Here is an 18192-nt window from a genome sequence, read left to right on the forward strand (position 1 = left end):
TAATTAATTTTCCTTCTTAAGGAGCCTTGTTTGATTTCCTTAAGTGATATTGCTTTGTATTCTTTTTTTTTATTGGTGTTTTCAACATACAATATAATAAGATTCAAATACCCAACTGAAGAATATAGTGGTGAAAGAAGGGAATAGGGGTTTGGGAAAGTGACAAAGCAGTAACTAGACAGAGACAAAGCAAACCCAGAGAGTGCCCATCCCCCACCCCCACTTAAAATAGGGTTGACTTCCATCTAAACACAGTGTCCTATCCATTATTTCAATTCAAGCTATATTTGGTTTTTCCCATCCAATACTATCTAGTGTCTCTGATATAAAGATTCATATTTGTATACATATTTCAGTATTTAATCTGTCTTATCTTCTATGACATTTCAGATAATCACGTTATATTTTTCTTCCTTCAAGTAAGTTTTGACCAATTCCCAGTTTGTCTGTTTCATCGGTCTGCCATTAGTATTTTGTAACCAATAAGTTAATTGGTCCATATTCATAATCTCCCAGACTTTGTTTATCCATCCTCTTATCTCAGGGATTTCTTTATCTTTCCAAAATTTGGCCAGGTTCATTCTAGCTGCAGTTGCTAGGTAATTAAATAAGACTTCCTTATTTCTATCTTTATCTATGTCTAACATCCCCAGGAGGTAGTGTTTTGGATTCAGATCAATTCTAATTTGCAACATCTTTTGAATACTCCAATCTCTTTCCAATAGGCTTTTACTTTTTTGCATGTCCACCAGCAGTGGAAAAACGTCCCCACCTCTACTCCACATTTCCAACATTTATTTGTGGCCCTTTTGTTAAATTTTGCAATTTTTTGTGGTGTCCAATACCATCTGTAAAATATTTTAATCCAGTTTTCTTTCAAGTCCATTGCATATGTGTATTTGAGTCTTGTGTTCCAACATTTTTCCCATTCTGCCAATTGTATTGGTTTTCCCAGGTTTTTTGCCCACTTTAACATACACTCTTTAATCAAGGCCGTTTCTGTTTCCCATTCTAATAATTTTTTATAAAGTTTTGATATCGTCTTTTTTTCTAGTTTCATAATCATTTCCCAATATCCTTCCTTATCCTCGAATCCTAATTTCTTGTCTTTGTTATAGTATTCTTTTAGCTGGATGTATTGAAACCAGCCTATATTTGTGAATTGTTTACTCAAATCTTCCTGACTCTTTATTTGATAATTGTTGTTCGTCCTTATTAAAATATCTTTATATCTTGGCCAGTTATCTCTTCCTAATTCTTTTCTTTCGCAGGCTTCGAGTGGTGATATCCATAAAGGTGTTTTTAAGTGAAATCTCCTTTTGTATTTATCCCAGATTTTCATTAGCGAAGATCGGATAAAGTGATTCCCAAAATTTTTTTCTATTTTTTTTTGTCATACCAGAGGTATGCGTGCCACCCTGATCTCAAATCTGCCCCTTCTAATGTTAAAATTTTGGTTTTTTTGAGTGTGGCCCAATCTTTGATCCAAGTTAATCCGCATGCATCATGATAGAGCTGGAGGTTAGGTAAACCTAAACCCCCTCTCTTTTTCTCATCTATCAAGTGTGCTCTTTTAATTCTGGGTTTCTTCCCCATCCAAATGAATTTGCTCAGGTCCTTATTCCAATTTTTGAATCTTTGGATACTTCTTATAATTGGGATATTTTGGAAAAGGAAAATCATTTTTGGGAGTATGGACATTTTTATTGCTGATATTCTCCCTAGCAGTGAGAGTTTGAGATGTTTCCATTTTTCTAAATCTCTTCTGATTTCTTTCCATTTGGTGTCATAATTATTTTCCAGAAGTTGAGAATTTTTAGCCGTTAAAGTTATGCCCAAGTATTTAATCTTTTTTCTAATTTGGATTCCCGTTTTTTCTGTTAACCTTTTTTGTCTGGAGTTCGTCATATTTTTGGTAAGTATCATAGTTTTATCCAAATTTATTTTTAGTCCTGAGATTTCTTCAAATTCTTTAAATTTTGCTAGCCATAGTTTTATTGTTTCTATTGGGTCCTCTATTATACAGATCAAATCATCGGCGAATGCCCTAATTTTGTAATTGCATTTCCTGATATTAGTACCTTTTAGTTGGCGGTCCTTTCTGATTGTGTTTAATAAGATTTCTATTGAGAAAATGAATAGGAGAGGGGATAGGGGGCAGCCCTGTCTAGTTCCTTTCTGAATTGTGAAATTTTTAGATTCAAATGAGTTTATTTTTATTTTAGCTTCTTGTTTGTCGTAAATTTGGTTAATCGCATTGGTAAATTTGTATCCCATGTCTAATTCTTTTATCAATAGTTTGAAAAGATCCCAATTCAAATTATCGAATGCTTTTTCCATATCAATTGTTAATAAAGCCAATTCTTCCTTTTTTGTACATTCATAGTGCTCAATTATATTTATGATCTCCCTCACATTATCCCTCATTTGTCTTTGGGGCAAGAACCCCGTCTGTTCCTCTCCTATCCATTCCGTCAAAAATGTCTTAAACCTTTCTGCAAGTATATTTGCGAATATTTTATAGTCCGAATTTAGCAGGGAAATGGGTCTGTAGTTTTTCACATTTTTAGGGTCTTGTCCTTCTTTTGGGATTACCGTAATCGTTGCGTAGCGCCAAGAGTTTGGTAATTCTTTATTATCTAAAATGTCATTCATAATTTTCTTTAGAAATGGAATCATTTCTTCCGCGAAGGTCTTATAATAGAGTCCGTTTAATCCGTCCGGGCCGGGGGCTTTATTGCTCTCCATACTGTTTATCGCTTTTAAGATCTCCTTCTCCGATATTTCTTTATTTAATAGTTCCCTTTGTTTCTCCGATATTTTAGCTATTTTTTGCTTACTGAGGAATTCCCCTATTTTATCCTTTCTGATATGGTCTTTCAAATACAATTTACTATAGAATTTATTAAATTGGGCCGCTATCTCCTGCTCTGTTGTGAATCTATTCCCATCTGAATTTATTTCCAATATGGTACTTCCCTGTTTTTTCTTTTTAATTTTCCAGGCCAGCCATTTTCCCGGTTTGTTGGCATTTTGAAAATGTTTTTGTTTAAGAAATTTCAATTTCTTGGCTGTTTCTTCTAAATCTATGGAGATCATTTGATTTTTTAATAATTCCAGATCTTGTTTTATTTTCCCATTTGTTGGTTCCCGTTTTAATTTTTCCTCGTTTTTACTAATTTCTTCAAATATCTTGGTCCTTTTCTCCCTTTTTATTTTATTTTTCAGGATATTTTGTTGGATAAAATGTCCCCGCATGTATGCTTTACTCGCATCCCAAATCACTTGTGTGGGGACATCTATTGTGTTATTTATTTCGAAATATTCTTTAAGAATTTTTTTGTTTTTAGTAATATCTTCTTCTGTTCTAATAAGATTTTCATTTAGTCTCCAATTAAATTTCCGCTGGGTCCTATTGATTGTAAATTCTATTGGGCAATGATCCGAGATGTATCGGGGGGCGATTTTTATTTTTTCTACTTTGGGGATCAGTGAAGGGGTCATCCAGACCATATCAATTCTCGTCCACGTACAGTGTCTGTTCGAAAAATAAGTGTAGTCTCTCTCTTTGTCATGATGGGATCTCCATGCATCATTTAAGTCCCACTCTTGGAGTGCCTTTATGAAGTTAGCTGGTAATTTACCTGTTGATTTGTTTTTTTTTTTATTGTCGAATTTCCTTTTTTATCTATTTCCGAATCAATTATTCCGTTGAAGTCTCCCAGGATTATTAGTTCATCAAATTCTTGCTCATCTATTTTCTTTTTTAAATTTTCTAGGAAGGTTGTTTTTGTACCGTTCGGCGCATATATGTTGCAAATTAGAATTGTCTGATTACCTAGCCTAATTTTTGCACCCACCAATCTACCGTCCTCATCTTTAAAGGCTGGTACAGGGTTCAATTTCTCATTTATATATAGGGCTACCCCCCCCCCTTTTTTTTTCTCCTTCGCTGAGGAGAAGAATTCTATACCTAAACTTTTTTGAATTAATAGTGCGTCGTGTCTCTGGCAGATGTGAGTTTCTTGGAGGGCGATTAAATCAAATCTCGACTTCCTTAGGTGGTTAAATAGTCTATTTCTTTTATTGGGTGAATTTAATCCATTGATATTGTTTGAGTGACATTTTATTTCCATAATTTGTTTCTAACCTTCTTTTCCTTCTTGTTCTTCTAGATCGATTAAATTTGGTGGTTGTGTCTCGTGTTTAGTAGAGTACTTTTCTGGTGAAATGGCTCTGGCTCTTTTCTTTTCTCGTTCTTCTTCCAAAGGACTGATTGGGTTTTGTTTTTTCTTTCGTTAGCATTTTATGGAATTCCTTGGCTTTATCTTCAGTTGTTATCCAGTGTTGTTCTTGTTTATAGGTGGCCATAATGCCTTCTTTCCTTTCCCACCTGAATCTAATTTGATGTTTCTTGAGTTCTTCCGTGAGAAAGAGGTATTTCTTCCGTTTTTGCATCGTACTCGACGTGTGTTCTTTGAGAATTGTTACTTTTATTCCTTTAAAATGGATAGTGGTTTTTTTGCTCATCTTCAACACTTCTTCTCTAGTCTTTCTTCTCTCGAACTGAACTACCACATCTCTTGCCACTTTGTTTCTTTTTTAGAAGTTCGTGGTTACTCTGAATACCCTCTCTAGACTATCTTCCATTTCTTCGTCCTGTATTTGTAACAGGTCTGCTAGGATTTGTGTTACTATTTGTTTTATATTTTCTTTTGGTTCTTCTACTATGTTTCTTATTCTTATTTGGCACTCCAGTTCTTTTCTTTCTAATTTTTCCTGTCTTTCTTCCAGTTTGCTTTGTATTCTTAAAGGTAAGCAGCCACTGTGTTGAGTTTACACTGCCATATAATCCAGTTCAAATCAGATAGTCTGTTTTTTATAGGCAGTGTGGAAGAGGCCTGATTGAAGCGGCCCTGGGCGCCATTAAATGACTGAGTGGGTTGCTAGGAGACCAAGTGGGTGGAGCTTAGCCTTCTAACTGGCAGCAATGGGAAAAAACAATTATTCCTCTCCCTCTAATTAGGACTTTATTTTTCTTGTTTTTTGATGTCTAAACACAGCGCGGATGACCATGTCTTTTGTGGCCAAGTTTTGTGGGTTTTGGGTGTTTAGTTTCGCTGTTTACTTTAAGTTAAAAATGGTCAGAACATTTATATATAGATAGATATATAGTTACGGTCAATAACGGGCATCAAAAAGTGAGCAAACGTCAAAATAGGAGCATGACATACATTTAGGTATTAAGAAACATTATCAAAAGCAGAGTTAAACGCCAGTATTGAATATGATAAATAAGAAGAGTGTTAAACATTTATATGCTTAGATGATGATGGTAAAAATTAGAATAAATATCAAAACCTCCTAAGACTGTGATAGTATTTTGTACCAACTAGCTATTGCTGCTGCACAAAAGCTAGTGACTTTGGCAGTAATTTTTGGGTGCTGGTCAGCCAGTAGATGATCAACATAAAACCTTACGGATCTTCCTGGTAAACTTTCTAAAATTGGGTTTGTAAAATGTTTTCGAAGGTCTCGGTAAAAAGGACAGTACAGTGAAACATGCCCCACAGTTTCCGCTGCCTCAGCCTCATGGGGACATAGGTCTCAATTATCCGACTTAAACTGGTGGGGAGATTGTTGGATAATCAAAACTGTTGGATAATAGGGAGGATGGCAGAAGAAGGAGCCTCTTCCCCTTTTGCTGGGGAAGGGGTTCCTCGTCCTCGTCTTCTTCTGAGGGAGAAGAGAAGGGGGATCGTGAGGAACAGCGGTGGGGCACCTTCCAAGCCTTGCTTGTCCTAATACGGATAATACGGAGTGTCGGATGAGCGAGGTTCTACCGTACTTCGTTACATCTTCCCTCCAGTGCAGCAGAAAGGGAGTACAGTAGAGTCTCACTTATCCAAGCTAAACGGGCCAGCAGAAGCTTGGATAAGCGAATATCTTGGATAATAAGGAGGGATTAAGGAAAAACCTATTAAACATCAAATTAGGTTATGATTTTACAAATTAAGCCCCAAAACATCATGTTATACAACAAATTGGACAGAAAAAGTAGTTCAATACGCAGTAATGTTATGTTGTAATTACTGTATTTACGAATTTAGCACCAAAATATCACGATGTATTGAAAACATTGACTACAAAAATGCCTTGGATAATCCAGAAGCTTGGAGAAGCGACGCTCGGATAAGTGAGACTCTACTGTACATTGAATTTAGTCAAAGATAACACATTCCGATGTTTTGGGAAAATTAGGTTGCCTAAGTGTTGGCTTCCTCACTTAAAAGAACCACTGCCTTTGGTAATGTAAACATGTTCAATGTGTTGTTGAAATCTTTCATGGCCGGGATCACAGGGTTGTTGTATGTTTTCCGGGCTGTATAGCCATGTTCTAGAAGTATTCTCTCCTGACGTTTCGCCCACATCTATGGCAGGCATCTTCAGAGGTCTCCATACCTCACAACCTCTGAGGATGCCTGCCATAGATGTGGGTGAAATGTCAGGAGAGAATACTTCTAGAACATGGCCAGACAGCCCAGAAAACATACAACAACACCATGTAAACATGTTGTTTTCCACCACAGAGTTAATCCTTTGTCTCTGGTCATCAACAGTTCAGCAACTTTCAATTACAGTTCATGCATTCTTCTGTTGTAGTTTTCCAGGCCTCATTTCTTGTGATGGCATCTCTAGACTATATAGACCCCAACCATGCATCTTTTATACAATTCCATTCAAACCATATATCGTATTTATCCATGACGCATGCCTTTCCTTTTTTTTCTTCCTCTCTGCAGAACTATGCTGCCATGAAGCTGGTGAAGCCGTTCAGTTGAAGCGGAGAAGAGCGAAGGACCCAAAGGGGATGACGAGGGGACGGTGCCTTTCCGGATGCAAAATGCCACTTCTGCTGCTCTTTGCAGAAACAGCATTATCTTCTGCTTCAAAGCCAAAGATTTTGAAATTATCCCTTTCTTCCCCAGCCTGCAAATGCTGGAGACTGACTCTACCGTACTGGTGCCTCAAAGCTGCCCTTTTCTTTTTCTATGCAAAGTAGACCCTAGAGAACTAGAAGAGCTGCCGTTCCTACAATGGAGATGTGCCATTAGCTTAGAGTGACGGGGAGATGCTTGAAACAGCCTTGGATAGAAAAATGTGCCCCCGTTTATTTGCCCCCTGTGGATTCTGCTTTTTGGGTGCATCTATACTGTGGAATGAACATATGAAGGTTGAATGAAAAGTAATGCCTCCGCCTTCGTAGCTCCTCAAGAGATTGCAGTCCTGGTCTGCGGCAGGTCCTGGCTTGTTCAGGAGACTCTCCTCTACAGTTAGTTCCATTTGGCAGGAAGCCTTAGCATTGAAAGGTTGTGTTGTTAAAGTGCGAAGTATGGAACCCTGCGCAGACGGGGAAGCCTTAGCATTGAAAGGTTGTGTTGTTAAAGTGCGAAGTATGGAACCCTGCGCAGACGGGGAAGCCTTAGCATTGAACGGTTGTGTTGTTAAAGTGTGAAGTATGGAACCCTGCGCAGACGGGGAAGCCTTAGCATTGAACGGTTGTGTTGTTAAAGTGCAAAGTATGGAACCCTGCGCAGACGGGGAAGCCTTAGCATTGAACGGTTGTGTTGTTAAAGTGCAAAGTATGGAACCCTGCGCAGACGGGGAAGCCTTAGCATTGAACGGTTGTGTTGTTAAAGTGCAAAGTATGGAACCCTGCGCAGACGGGGAAGCCTTAGCATTGAACGGTTGTGTTGTTAAAGTGCAAAGTATGGAACCCTGCGCAGACGGGGAAGCCTTAGCATTGAACGGTTGTGTTGTTAAAGTGTGAAGTATGGAACCCTGCGCAGACGGGGAAGCCTTAGCATTGAACGGTTGTGTTGTTAAAGTGCAAAGTATGGAACCCTGCGCAGACGGGGAAACCTTAGCATTGAATGGTTGTGTTGTTAAAGTGTGAAGTATGGAACCCTGCGCAGACGGGGAAGCCTTAGCATTGAACGGTTGTGTTGTTAAAGTGTGAAGTATGGAACCCTGCGCAGATGGTCGGTCAATGCGACTTAATGCAAGTTACGAAGGTGGAGGCATTACTTTTCATTCAACCCTCATATATTTGCCCCTACTTTAACTGCCACAACTCAATACTATGGAGTCCTGGGAGTTGCAGTTTTATAAGGTCTCCGCCCAAAATTCAAACCCAGGGAGTTTTAGTTTTGCAAGGTTTTAGCCTCCTCTGCCGAATAGCATTGGTGCCTCTCCAAACTGCAACTCCTGGGATTGTGTAGCAGAGATCTATGGCACTTCAAATGGCATCAGACTGCATTGATGTTTATACGTAGATTGCACCCTTGGTGTCCGCACCACATGGCCTTATTGATTCACTCAGATGCAAAGCAAAATGGGAAGCATTGCATCATGGGAAAGGGAGGAAACGTTTGCAATTTCCCCCATTTGGGATGCGTAGGTCCCAGAGATCCCTGCTTGTTGTCATCAATTTCCATTCGCAAAGGCAGCAACAGGTTAAAAGTAGGCATTTTCTTCCACTGCAGGGAAGCCTTTGAAAAAAATTGCACTATTCGCATTTAAGAACTGACTCTGCGCAAAATTCACATCAGGTATTTTGGCGCTGAAAGTGGCACTTTCTGCACACAAAGTCATACGACGTCTCTGCAGGGATACTGTTTTGTGTGCAGAAAAGTGCAATTCTTTACACCTGAAAAGTGCTGTAGTTTATAGGTGAAAGTCACACTTTTTAATCTGCACAGAAAACTGCATTTTTATGCAAGAGACTGCATTTTCTGAAAAGGCAAAACAGGTCGAGCCCCCCTGATCTAAAATGCCTATAAGCCCAAGTATTTGGGACTTTGCATTTCTTTTTCATATCCTGGAATCCCTGCATTTGCCTTTGCATTCATAATTAGATACTTTGGAAACTCTAAACAAGTCTAAGCACAACATTCATTTAGGTTTCATGGATGTGCATAGGCTGAAGGATCATAATAATACTTTATTTGTATTCCGTTCCTCTCTCCGAGGGGACTCAGAGCGGATTACAGCATATAAACAGACACAGGTAAACATTCAATGCCTTGTTGCAATGAAACATACACAGACAAAGGCAAAGGCTTCTCCTTTCATTTCTGGTTCTGGCTCATGTTTTTGAACTGCTAGGTTGGCAGGAGCTAGGGCTAACAGCGGGAGCTCACCTCGTGCCACCCCACAGATTCGAACTGCCGGCCTTTCAGGTTCAGCAGTTCAGCTGCACAAGCGTTTAACCCATTGCGCCACCTCACCCCCTATATTCTATATACATAATATAATATAATATTCTGTACATGAAACACAAAATACAGTAGAATCTCACTTATCCAAGCTAAACAGGCCGGCAGAAGCTTGGATAAGCGAATATCTTGGATAATAAGGAGGGATTAAGGAAAAGCCTATTAAACATCAAATTAGGTTATGATTTTACAAATTAAGCACCAAAACATACAACAAACTGGACAGAAAAAGTAGTTCAATATGCAGTAATGTTATGTTGTAATTACTGTATTTACGAATTTAGCACCAAAATATCACGATATATTGAAAACATTGACTACAAAAATGGCTTGGATAATCCAGAAGCTTGGATAAGTGAGACTCTACTGTACATTGAAAGCAAAGGTGCCAATCTGGACAGTTTTAGATCTTGGAGTACAGTAGAGTCTCACTTATCCAACACTCACTTATCCAACGTTCTGGATTATCCAACGCATTTTTGTAGTCAATGTTTTCAATACATCATTATATTTTGGTGCTAAATTCGTAAATATAGTAATTACTACGTAGCATTACTGCATATTGAACTACTTTTTCTGTCAAATTTGTTGTATAACATGATGTTTTGGTGCTTAATTTGTAAAATCATAACCTAATTTGATGTTTAATAGGCTTTTCCTTAATCTCTCCTCATTATCCAACATATTTGCTTATCCAACATTCTGCTGGCCCGTTTATGTTGGATAACTGAGACTCTACTGTATTTTGGATTTTGGAATTCCAGAAAAGGGATGCTTAACTTGTAATTGGAGCACCATGCAAAAGTTTTATTTTTTGCTTAGAACATGCTTTTTTTTGCACAGAAAAATATTTTCTATTTCCCCAAAAAACCCACATGTGAATTTTGTATGGAATAAATTTTAAGGAGCTAAAGCGAAGAGCAACTGGAGAGTAACAACAGAAGCCAACGAAATGTTGCTTGTTTCAGCAAAGTTGGTATTGGCAGGGATTTCCACTGTTCTTAATGGCCTGCTCAGCTTCTTGCAAACTCAGGGCATCAGAGGTTTCCTTGGTGGAGTCTTTTACACCTTTTTCCTATTGATTCCACATTGCCAAGCATTATTGCCTTTTCCGACACGGCCTGTCCTTTTGTGATGTGCCCAAAGTACGACGGCCTCAGTTTTGCCGCATTGACTTGCTCTTCTTATGAAGTTGACTTCAGGTCCATCTACACCAGTGATTCCCAAAGTGGACGCTACCGCCCCCTGGTGGGCGCTGCAGCAATCCAGGGGAGCGGTGATGGCCACAGGTACATATATCTTTCTGTTTAATTGCTATTAAAATTAAAAAAAATTAATTTCCAGGTCGCTGAGTAATATTTTTTCTGCAAAGAGGGCGGTAGGCCAAATAAGTTTGGGAACCACTGATCTACACTGTGGAATTAATGCACTTCGATCCCTGTTTGACCCTGGGAGTTGCCGTTTTTGCAAGGTCTTTAGCCTCCTTTGCCAAAAGAGAGTCGGAGTCTCATCAAACTCTCAGTAATAAAGGGCTTTAGCACAGCTGGCTAATCACCAGAAGCAATACATCTCTACTGCCCAAAAGGTTGACAGTTTGAAGCCTGGGTCGGGGTGAGCACCTGAACTTCAGCCCAGCTCATTGTCCACCTAAGCAGTTCGAAAACAGCTGTGAGCTGTGAGGAGAGAAATTAGGCACCGCTTCAGCAGGGAGGCATTTTACGATACCATAAAAAAAGGAAATACCAGAAATGCTGGCGATCAAAGAACAGGGAGGAAAGTTTCTGTTCAAGGGCTCGTCATCATAGCGGATGGAGCGACAGCACCCTCCTGTGGCTAGAATTGAGCACAACCTCCGGGATGCCAAAGTTGGAAAAATGTGACACAATACCTCTATCTGTTGTCTGTCTTGCATGTCCTGTATGTCTAACAGCATTGAATTTCTCCCGTATATATGTTCTGTGATCCGCCCTGAGTCCCCGGTCGAGGTGAGAAGGGTGGAATATAAATAATGCTGTAAATAAATAAATATAATAAATAATATACTTTATATATATATTCTGCTCCATCTCCCCGAGGAGACTCAGAGCAGATTACAGGGTACATATATGGCAAACATTCAATGCCGTCATACAATTGACAACTAAGATAGACAGTACATAAACAGAGGCAAGGATTCCCTGTTCTTCATCTCTGGTATCTGGAGGCTGTGCTTGGCTTGGCCATGGGGAGGTGCTGTTGTTTCATTTTTACATGCCGATGAGCCTGTTGTCCGTGGGCACCTCCCTGATTGAATTTCTGGCATGTTTTCAGGGGCGCCTTTTTACCTCCCCACCAAGGCGGTACCTATTTCTCTACTCACATTGCTGTTTTAGAACTGCTAGGTAAGCAGAAGCTAGGGCTGATGGCAGAAGCTCACCCCAATCCATGACTTGCCCATCTTCCGGTCAGCAAGGTCTTCTGTAGCTGGTGGTTTAACCCATTGTGCTAGCCGCAACCCTCGTAGCATTGAGCCAAGGCAGTTAAAGTCAGACCGAATTGCAATAATTCCACAGTGTAGATGCATCCCCTTACTGGGCTTTCTCACAATACAGTAGACTCCCAGTTAACTTATGAGGTTTGCTAGACACCGAGTTAATGTAGTTTCTGGTTGCTTGAGAGTTGCTCTTAAAAATAGGCTTAACCCATACTATACAGCCTGTACTATACCACACCATTAACTCTATCTGGACTTGATATTAATATTGAAATACAGGAATTAAGAACAAATGAAAGCAAACTTAACTTAATGTTAAGTAAAAATAGTTGGTGGACTTCAACTCCCACAATTCCTGACCTCAGGCCCTGATGAGGTTGGCACCTCACAAACTGTTATAAATAACTTTTCAATAACTGTAAAGCACAGGTTCTTTTTATTGCAATTTCAGTGTGAGAGGCATATCAGAACTTTTACAGAACAACATTTAGACATACTTTAGACATACAGACATACAGATTCTATGCAACTACATTGGATTCACAAACAACCTACAGTTACATTGGCTAACAAACAGTGTTGCTCTCTGTCACATCACAAGATCACTTATATAGCAATATTTTTCTGATGTTGTCCCAAAGTTGTAAATGAATGACAGACGTCTTCCATCCTGGAATATCCTGGATGAGATGTTGATTCTTGAGTGGTGTTAGCCTTGTGATGACTTCCTTCTTAACAGTTGTAAACATTTCCTTAACTTGATGTAAACATTTCTCTTATCACTGTCACAGTTCTTATCACAGTTTAACAGGCAGGTCAACTATTTCAGCTCTCATTAGTGGGTTTTAATTACAATTCAGCAAGCAGGTAATTTGTCATCACAGACCTTAGTATTGGAATGGTGTCTCCAAAATTATTAGCTCTCACTCCTTCATCTTCCATTCATGCCCATATCAGTGGATGATGGTGTGCAGAGTGGATTCCAAAATTCATCATCCCAGTTTCACCTCCTTCTCCAGACTGTATTCCCATGCTGAGAAACAGCACTGGTCAAACAAACACTCCAGCAGGCGAAGTCCAACTGTTGATTAACTTTATTTACATGTCTATTTACAGTTTGCATTTCTCAGCTTCAGAGCATAGCATTCATAGTCCATCTTCAGCTAATGCTCAAGCCGAACACCACAGAGATTAGATAACAACATTCCTCAGTCCGGAGGAAGTTCCAACCCTCAAAGGCCGGAAATCAAACCTCATAGGTCACAGTAATCACAACAGGCTGTCAGTCAAAACTAGCCTGCTCTTAACTATTTCATTACTGAAAATACACACTCTAGCTCAGGGGTCCCCAAATTAAGGCCCGGGGGCCGGATGCGGCCCTCCGAGGTCATTTATCCGGCCCCCATCCTCAGTTTTATAATATAATATATTGTATATACATATAATGTTGATAATAATATTATAATGTAATACAATACAACACTAATAATAATAATACCATATAATAATATTAATTATATATTCTATATTACATATAATATTACTAAAAATATTACAGTATAGTGGTATAGTTCAATAAAGTAATATATAATGCTAATATTGTGCTATGCTAATAATATAATATATTGTATGTACATATAATTTGTAAGCCACTCTGAATCCCCTTTGGGGTCAGAAGGGCGTGATACAAATGTAGTAAATAAATGCAGTAAATAAATAAATACATTTTAGACTTAGGCTCGCCCAAAGTCTGAAATGACTTGAAGGCACACAACAACAACAACAATAACAACAACCCTAATTAACTTGACTATCTCATTGGCCAGAAGCAGGAGCACACTTCCCATTGAAATCCTGATCAATGTATGTTGGTTAAAATTATTTTTATTTTTAAAGATTGTATTGTTCTTTCATTGTTGTTGCTGTTGTTGTTGTTTTTGTTTTTGCACTACAAATAAGACATGTGCAGTGTGCATCGGAATTTGTTTGTATTTTTTTTTTTTCAAATGATAATCCGGCCCCTCAACAGTCTGAAGGATTGTGGACCGGCCCTCGGCTTAAAAAGTTTGAGGACCCCTGCTCTAGCTCATCAGCAGTAAACACTTGATTTGCATTTCATACAAATACAACCATACTCCAACAACCCACACATAATATATTCATATTTTGTCACAAAACTACAGTTTAGACACACCCAGTTTCTCACCAAACTACAAGTCCCAACATCCCATAGCACTGAGCCATGACAATTAAAAGTGAGGTTAAACTGTATGAATCCAATTTCTCACCAAACTACAACTTCCAGGATGCCATAACATTGAGCCACGGCTGTTAAAGTCGTGTCAAACTGCATTCATTCTGCCTACAGTGCAGACGCACCTGACGCCAACTTGGTGTTAATTCACAAGAAGAGCAAATCAAGGCTGGAAGGGCTCGGCGTGGAACGGCAGGACTGGGGTGGCCGGATCCTGCTGTGCTGCCTCTTTACCTCCTTTGTGCTGCCTTTCCTCCACTGCACTATCTGTTCCATCATCCCCTTATTATGGAAATTTGCCTTAATTCTCATCCTCATCCGCGCACTGACTGTCTCGTCAGGAATTCAATCAGCATTTTTGGGAATATTAAAGTGCACTTTCGGGGGCGAATGGGGGGCGGGGAGGGAACCTCTGTTGCAACTGAGACAAACCAGAAGCCGGATATAAAACTGCGGGGCGCTTTGAACGCGGGGCGCCTGGGAGATTTCCCTCTCACCTGGACAGGCCTTCCAAGCAATATCGCCACCGCGCCCCGGTTCCCAATGAAATGCTATTAAACCTCTTGAAGGCTGGCCGTGTTTTATTTTTCCAGAGCCTGGATCTGGGAAGGGCATGTGGGTGGAAACATGTGCAGAGCAAAGGCATCTGATTCCACTTACGGGAGAAGCGCACGGCTGGGCTCCTCGTTCTGGCCATATTGGTCCGTCTCAATTCTGCCGGGAAAAGAGATCCAGACCAGAGAGGTTGATGGACCCTGCCTTGCAGTATGTCCAGAAAGGAAATAATCAGGGCCAGCTAACACTTCCCAACCAAGGATTTCCCCAGGCAGGAAGCAGCCAGGATTTGAAGCTGCAAGGCCATTAAATGCTAATCAAAGTGCCTAATTGCAGCATTCATACCTGCCACACCGAGACTATTTATTTATTTATTTATTTATTTATTGACAGTATTTATATTCCGCCCTTCTCATCCCGAAGGGGACTCAGGGCGGATCACATTTTGTACATATAGGCAAACATTCAATGCACATAGAACCGAGACAGAGACAACAGACAGACAGACGCAGAGGCAATTTAACCTTCTCCTGAGGGGATGTTCGATTCTGGCCACAGGGGGGAGCAGCTGCTTCATCATCCACTCTGATGGCACTTCCTCATTCCAATGTTGTAAATTAGTTAAACTTGCCTCCTCACTTTTATAAGTGGTACCTTATTTCCTACTTGATAGATGCAACTATCTTTCGGGTGGCTAGGTCAGCAATGAGCAGGGGCTATTTTTTTAAAAAATTTTAATTGACGGGTGCTCACCTCGCCATGGGCTGGCCTCGAACTCATGACCTCATGGTCAGAGTGATTTATTGCAGCTGCTCAACAGCCTGCGCCACAGCCCGGCCCCATTCATTGCTATTCAGACAGCCCAACCAAGGATTCCGCAAGGTAGAAAGTGGCCGGGCTTGCAAGTAGCAAGGCTATTCAGTGCTATTCAACCTGGCCAACCAAGATTTCCCCTAGGTGGAAAACCCCAGGCTTTGAAGCGAAGTAGCCAGGCTTCAAAGCGGCTCTTTGATTGAGGGTGCTACTCCAGCTACCCCAGAAAACAGCCAGGCTTTGAGGATGCAAGGCTATTCACTGCTATTCCACCTGGCCAATGCGTGGCTGGGCACAGCTAGTAATGTATAAAAAGAGACCGTGGCATGATACTAAATATCCTTTGACCAGAATCTGGCCACATGGAGTGACTCTGGTGGAGTTGTGAGAAGGTCCTCCCTTGTGCGTGTGGCAGGGCTCAGGCTGCATTGTAGTCAGTGGTCTGTGGCTTGCTCTTCTCCACACTCACATTTCGTGGACTCCACTTTGTGGCCCCATTTCTTAAGGCTGGCTCTGCATCTCGTGAAGAGCACAGTCTGTCCAGGGCCTTCCAAGTCGCCCAGTCTTCTCTGTGCCCAGGGGGAAGCCTCTCATTCAACATCAGCCATCAGAGGTTCTGGGTTTTAGCCTGCCACTTTTGGACTCTTGCTTGCTGAGGTGAGTATCTCTAGATCTTATGAAGCTGTTTCCTGATTTAAGGCATTGGCATGCTACCTGATACCCGAACAGAGGATGGGCCGGAGATGTCACTGCCTCGGTCCTTTCATTGCTGTCTGCTCCTTCCTGGCAAATATCAGGTGGTGCAATGCTGGCTAAACAGTATACTTTCTCCAATGGTGTGGGGCATAGACATCCTGTGATAACGTGGCATGTCTCATTAAGAGCCACATCCACTGTTTTGACGTGGTGGGATGTATTCCACACTGGGCATGCATATTGAGCAGCAGAGTAGCCAAGCGCAAGGGCAGGTGTCTTCACTGTGTCTGGTTGCGATCCCCAGGTCGTGCTAGTCAGCTTTCCTATGATGTTATTTCTAGCACCCACTTTTTGATCAATAGTCAAACAGTGCTTCTTGTAAATCAGAGTGACTCCCAGGTGTGTTGTTGTGCTGCAATGCTCCAGTGGGATTCCTTCCCAGGTCATCCTCAAAGCTCGAGATGCTTGTCTGTTCTTAAGGTGAAAAGCATTGTCTGCATTTTAGATGGATTAGGAATCAGCTGGTTTTCCCTGTAATAGGCAGTAAGAGCACCTAAAGCTTCGGAGAACTTCTGTTCAACCATTTCAAAGCTCCCTGCTTGGGCGGTGATGGCACAATCATCAGCATAAATATACTTTGGTGGCAGTTATAGTTTGACGGGGCTCCAGTCCACTTGGGCAGAGAAGGCAAAAGATCTTGCAAAACAACACCTGCAGTTGAGCCAAGGGAGTTAAAGTGGTGTCAAGCTGCATTGATTCCGTAAATGCACCCAGTTAGAATTGAATAACTTTGTTGTCATTGTACATCACACACTAAATTAAATGCATCGCCAATGAGAATATGTAGGCAGAATTGCAAAGCAAAGCACCCATCCTTCCACATTCTAGTCGCTATTGCACAACCCGGTAATGCCACATCGGTGTGAAACCATAGAGTTCAATATAGCCACAGCTCTAGGATCAAAGCTCTCTCTCAGCCTAGTTCTTTAATCATACCTTCTGCCAGATGGTAATAGCTCAAAGAAAGTGTCTATTGATAAGGAAAATACCCTGTTTCTTGGATGCTAATATGCCGATTCTAGCACGCACACTTTGTTGCAGTGTTGTTTCTCCTAGGATATAATAGAATCAAAGGGATTTCAAGGGCCGTCCAGTCCAACCACCTTCAACCAGGCAGAAAGACACAATCCAAGCCCTCCTGACTGATGGCCATCCAGGTGGAATCTCTTTTTTGGCACATCGCACACTTTGTGGACCTGACTCCAAGGCCCCGTCTACATGACCATATCATACACTTTGCAAACTGTATTACATAGTCAGTGTAGATGCAACACAATTCTTTGCAGATAAACTGCATTATATGATAGTGTAGATAGGGCCTTGATTTACAGACATCTTTGCACCTGTGGTTAATGGTTTACTTGTGATATGCAAAGAGATTGATTGTGCAATGGGGTTCAAAAGATGCACCTCTGTGTGCACAATGGCTTTAAAGACACAAGTCCACCTTGGCAACCTGGAACTGAATGCAGACCATCAGCAAAAGTTGGGAAGATGGCATTGCTTTCGGGGGGAATTTGCTCAAAATTCCTTTCCTTGTCATGGCATTGAGTTTATTTAAATTCCCCAACTGACACAGACAGACTACAAACAGAGGCACAACTATGTGGCCCAAATGATTCATTGGAACTTATGCCACAAGTACCACCTCCCAGCAGCAAAGAACTGGTGGGATCACAAACCTGCAAAAGTATTGGAAAATGAGCACGCAAAGATACTGTGGGACTTCCGAATCCAGACTGACAAAGTTCTGGAACACAACACACCAGACATCACAGTTGTGGAAAAGAAAAAGGTTTGGATCATTGATGTCGCCATCCCAGGTGACAGTCGCATTGATGAAAAACAACAGGAAAAACTCAGGACCTCAAGATTGAACTGCAAAGACTCTGGCAGAAACCAGTGCAGGTGGTCCCGGTGGTGATGGGCACACTGGGTGCCGTGCCAAGAGATCTCAGCCGGCATTTGGAAACAATAGACATTGACATAATCACGATCTGCCAACTGCAAACGGCCACCCTGCTGGGATCTGCACGCATCATCCGAAAATACATCACACAGTC

The 18192-nt window shown here is 40.8% G+C and overlaps 1 protein-coding gene across 8 annotated transcripts in view; it reads left to right on the forward strand.

The window, feature by feature from the left end:
- Positions 1 to 14578, forward strand: part of dysf (dysferlin) — a 312999-nt gene extending 298421 nt beyond the window's left edge. For all 8 annotated transcript variants that reach the window (XM_062983273.1, XM_062983274.1, XM_062983275.1 and 5 more), the window contains one exon: positions 6804 to 14578. In XM_062983273.1, the coding sequence (XP_062839343.1) occupies positions 6804 to 6842 (39 nt within the window). In that variant the 3' untranslated portion in view covers positions 6843 to 14578. The remainder of the gene's footprint in view (positions 1 to 6803) is intronic.
- The last annotated feature ends 3614 nt before the right edge of the window (positions 14579 to 18192 follow it).

The sequence above is a fragment of the Anolis carolinensis genome, chromosome 5 (assembly GCF_035594765.1).
Source record: "Anolis carolinensis isolate JA03-04 chromosome 5, rAnoCar3.1.pri, whole genome shotgun sequence".
In the NCBI taxonomy this organism is placed as follows: domain Eukaryota; kingdom Metazoa; phylum Chordata; class Lepidosauria; order Squamata; family Dactyloidae; genus Anolis; species Anolis carolinensis.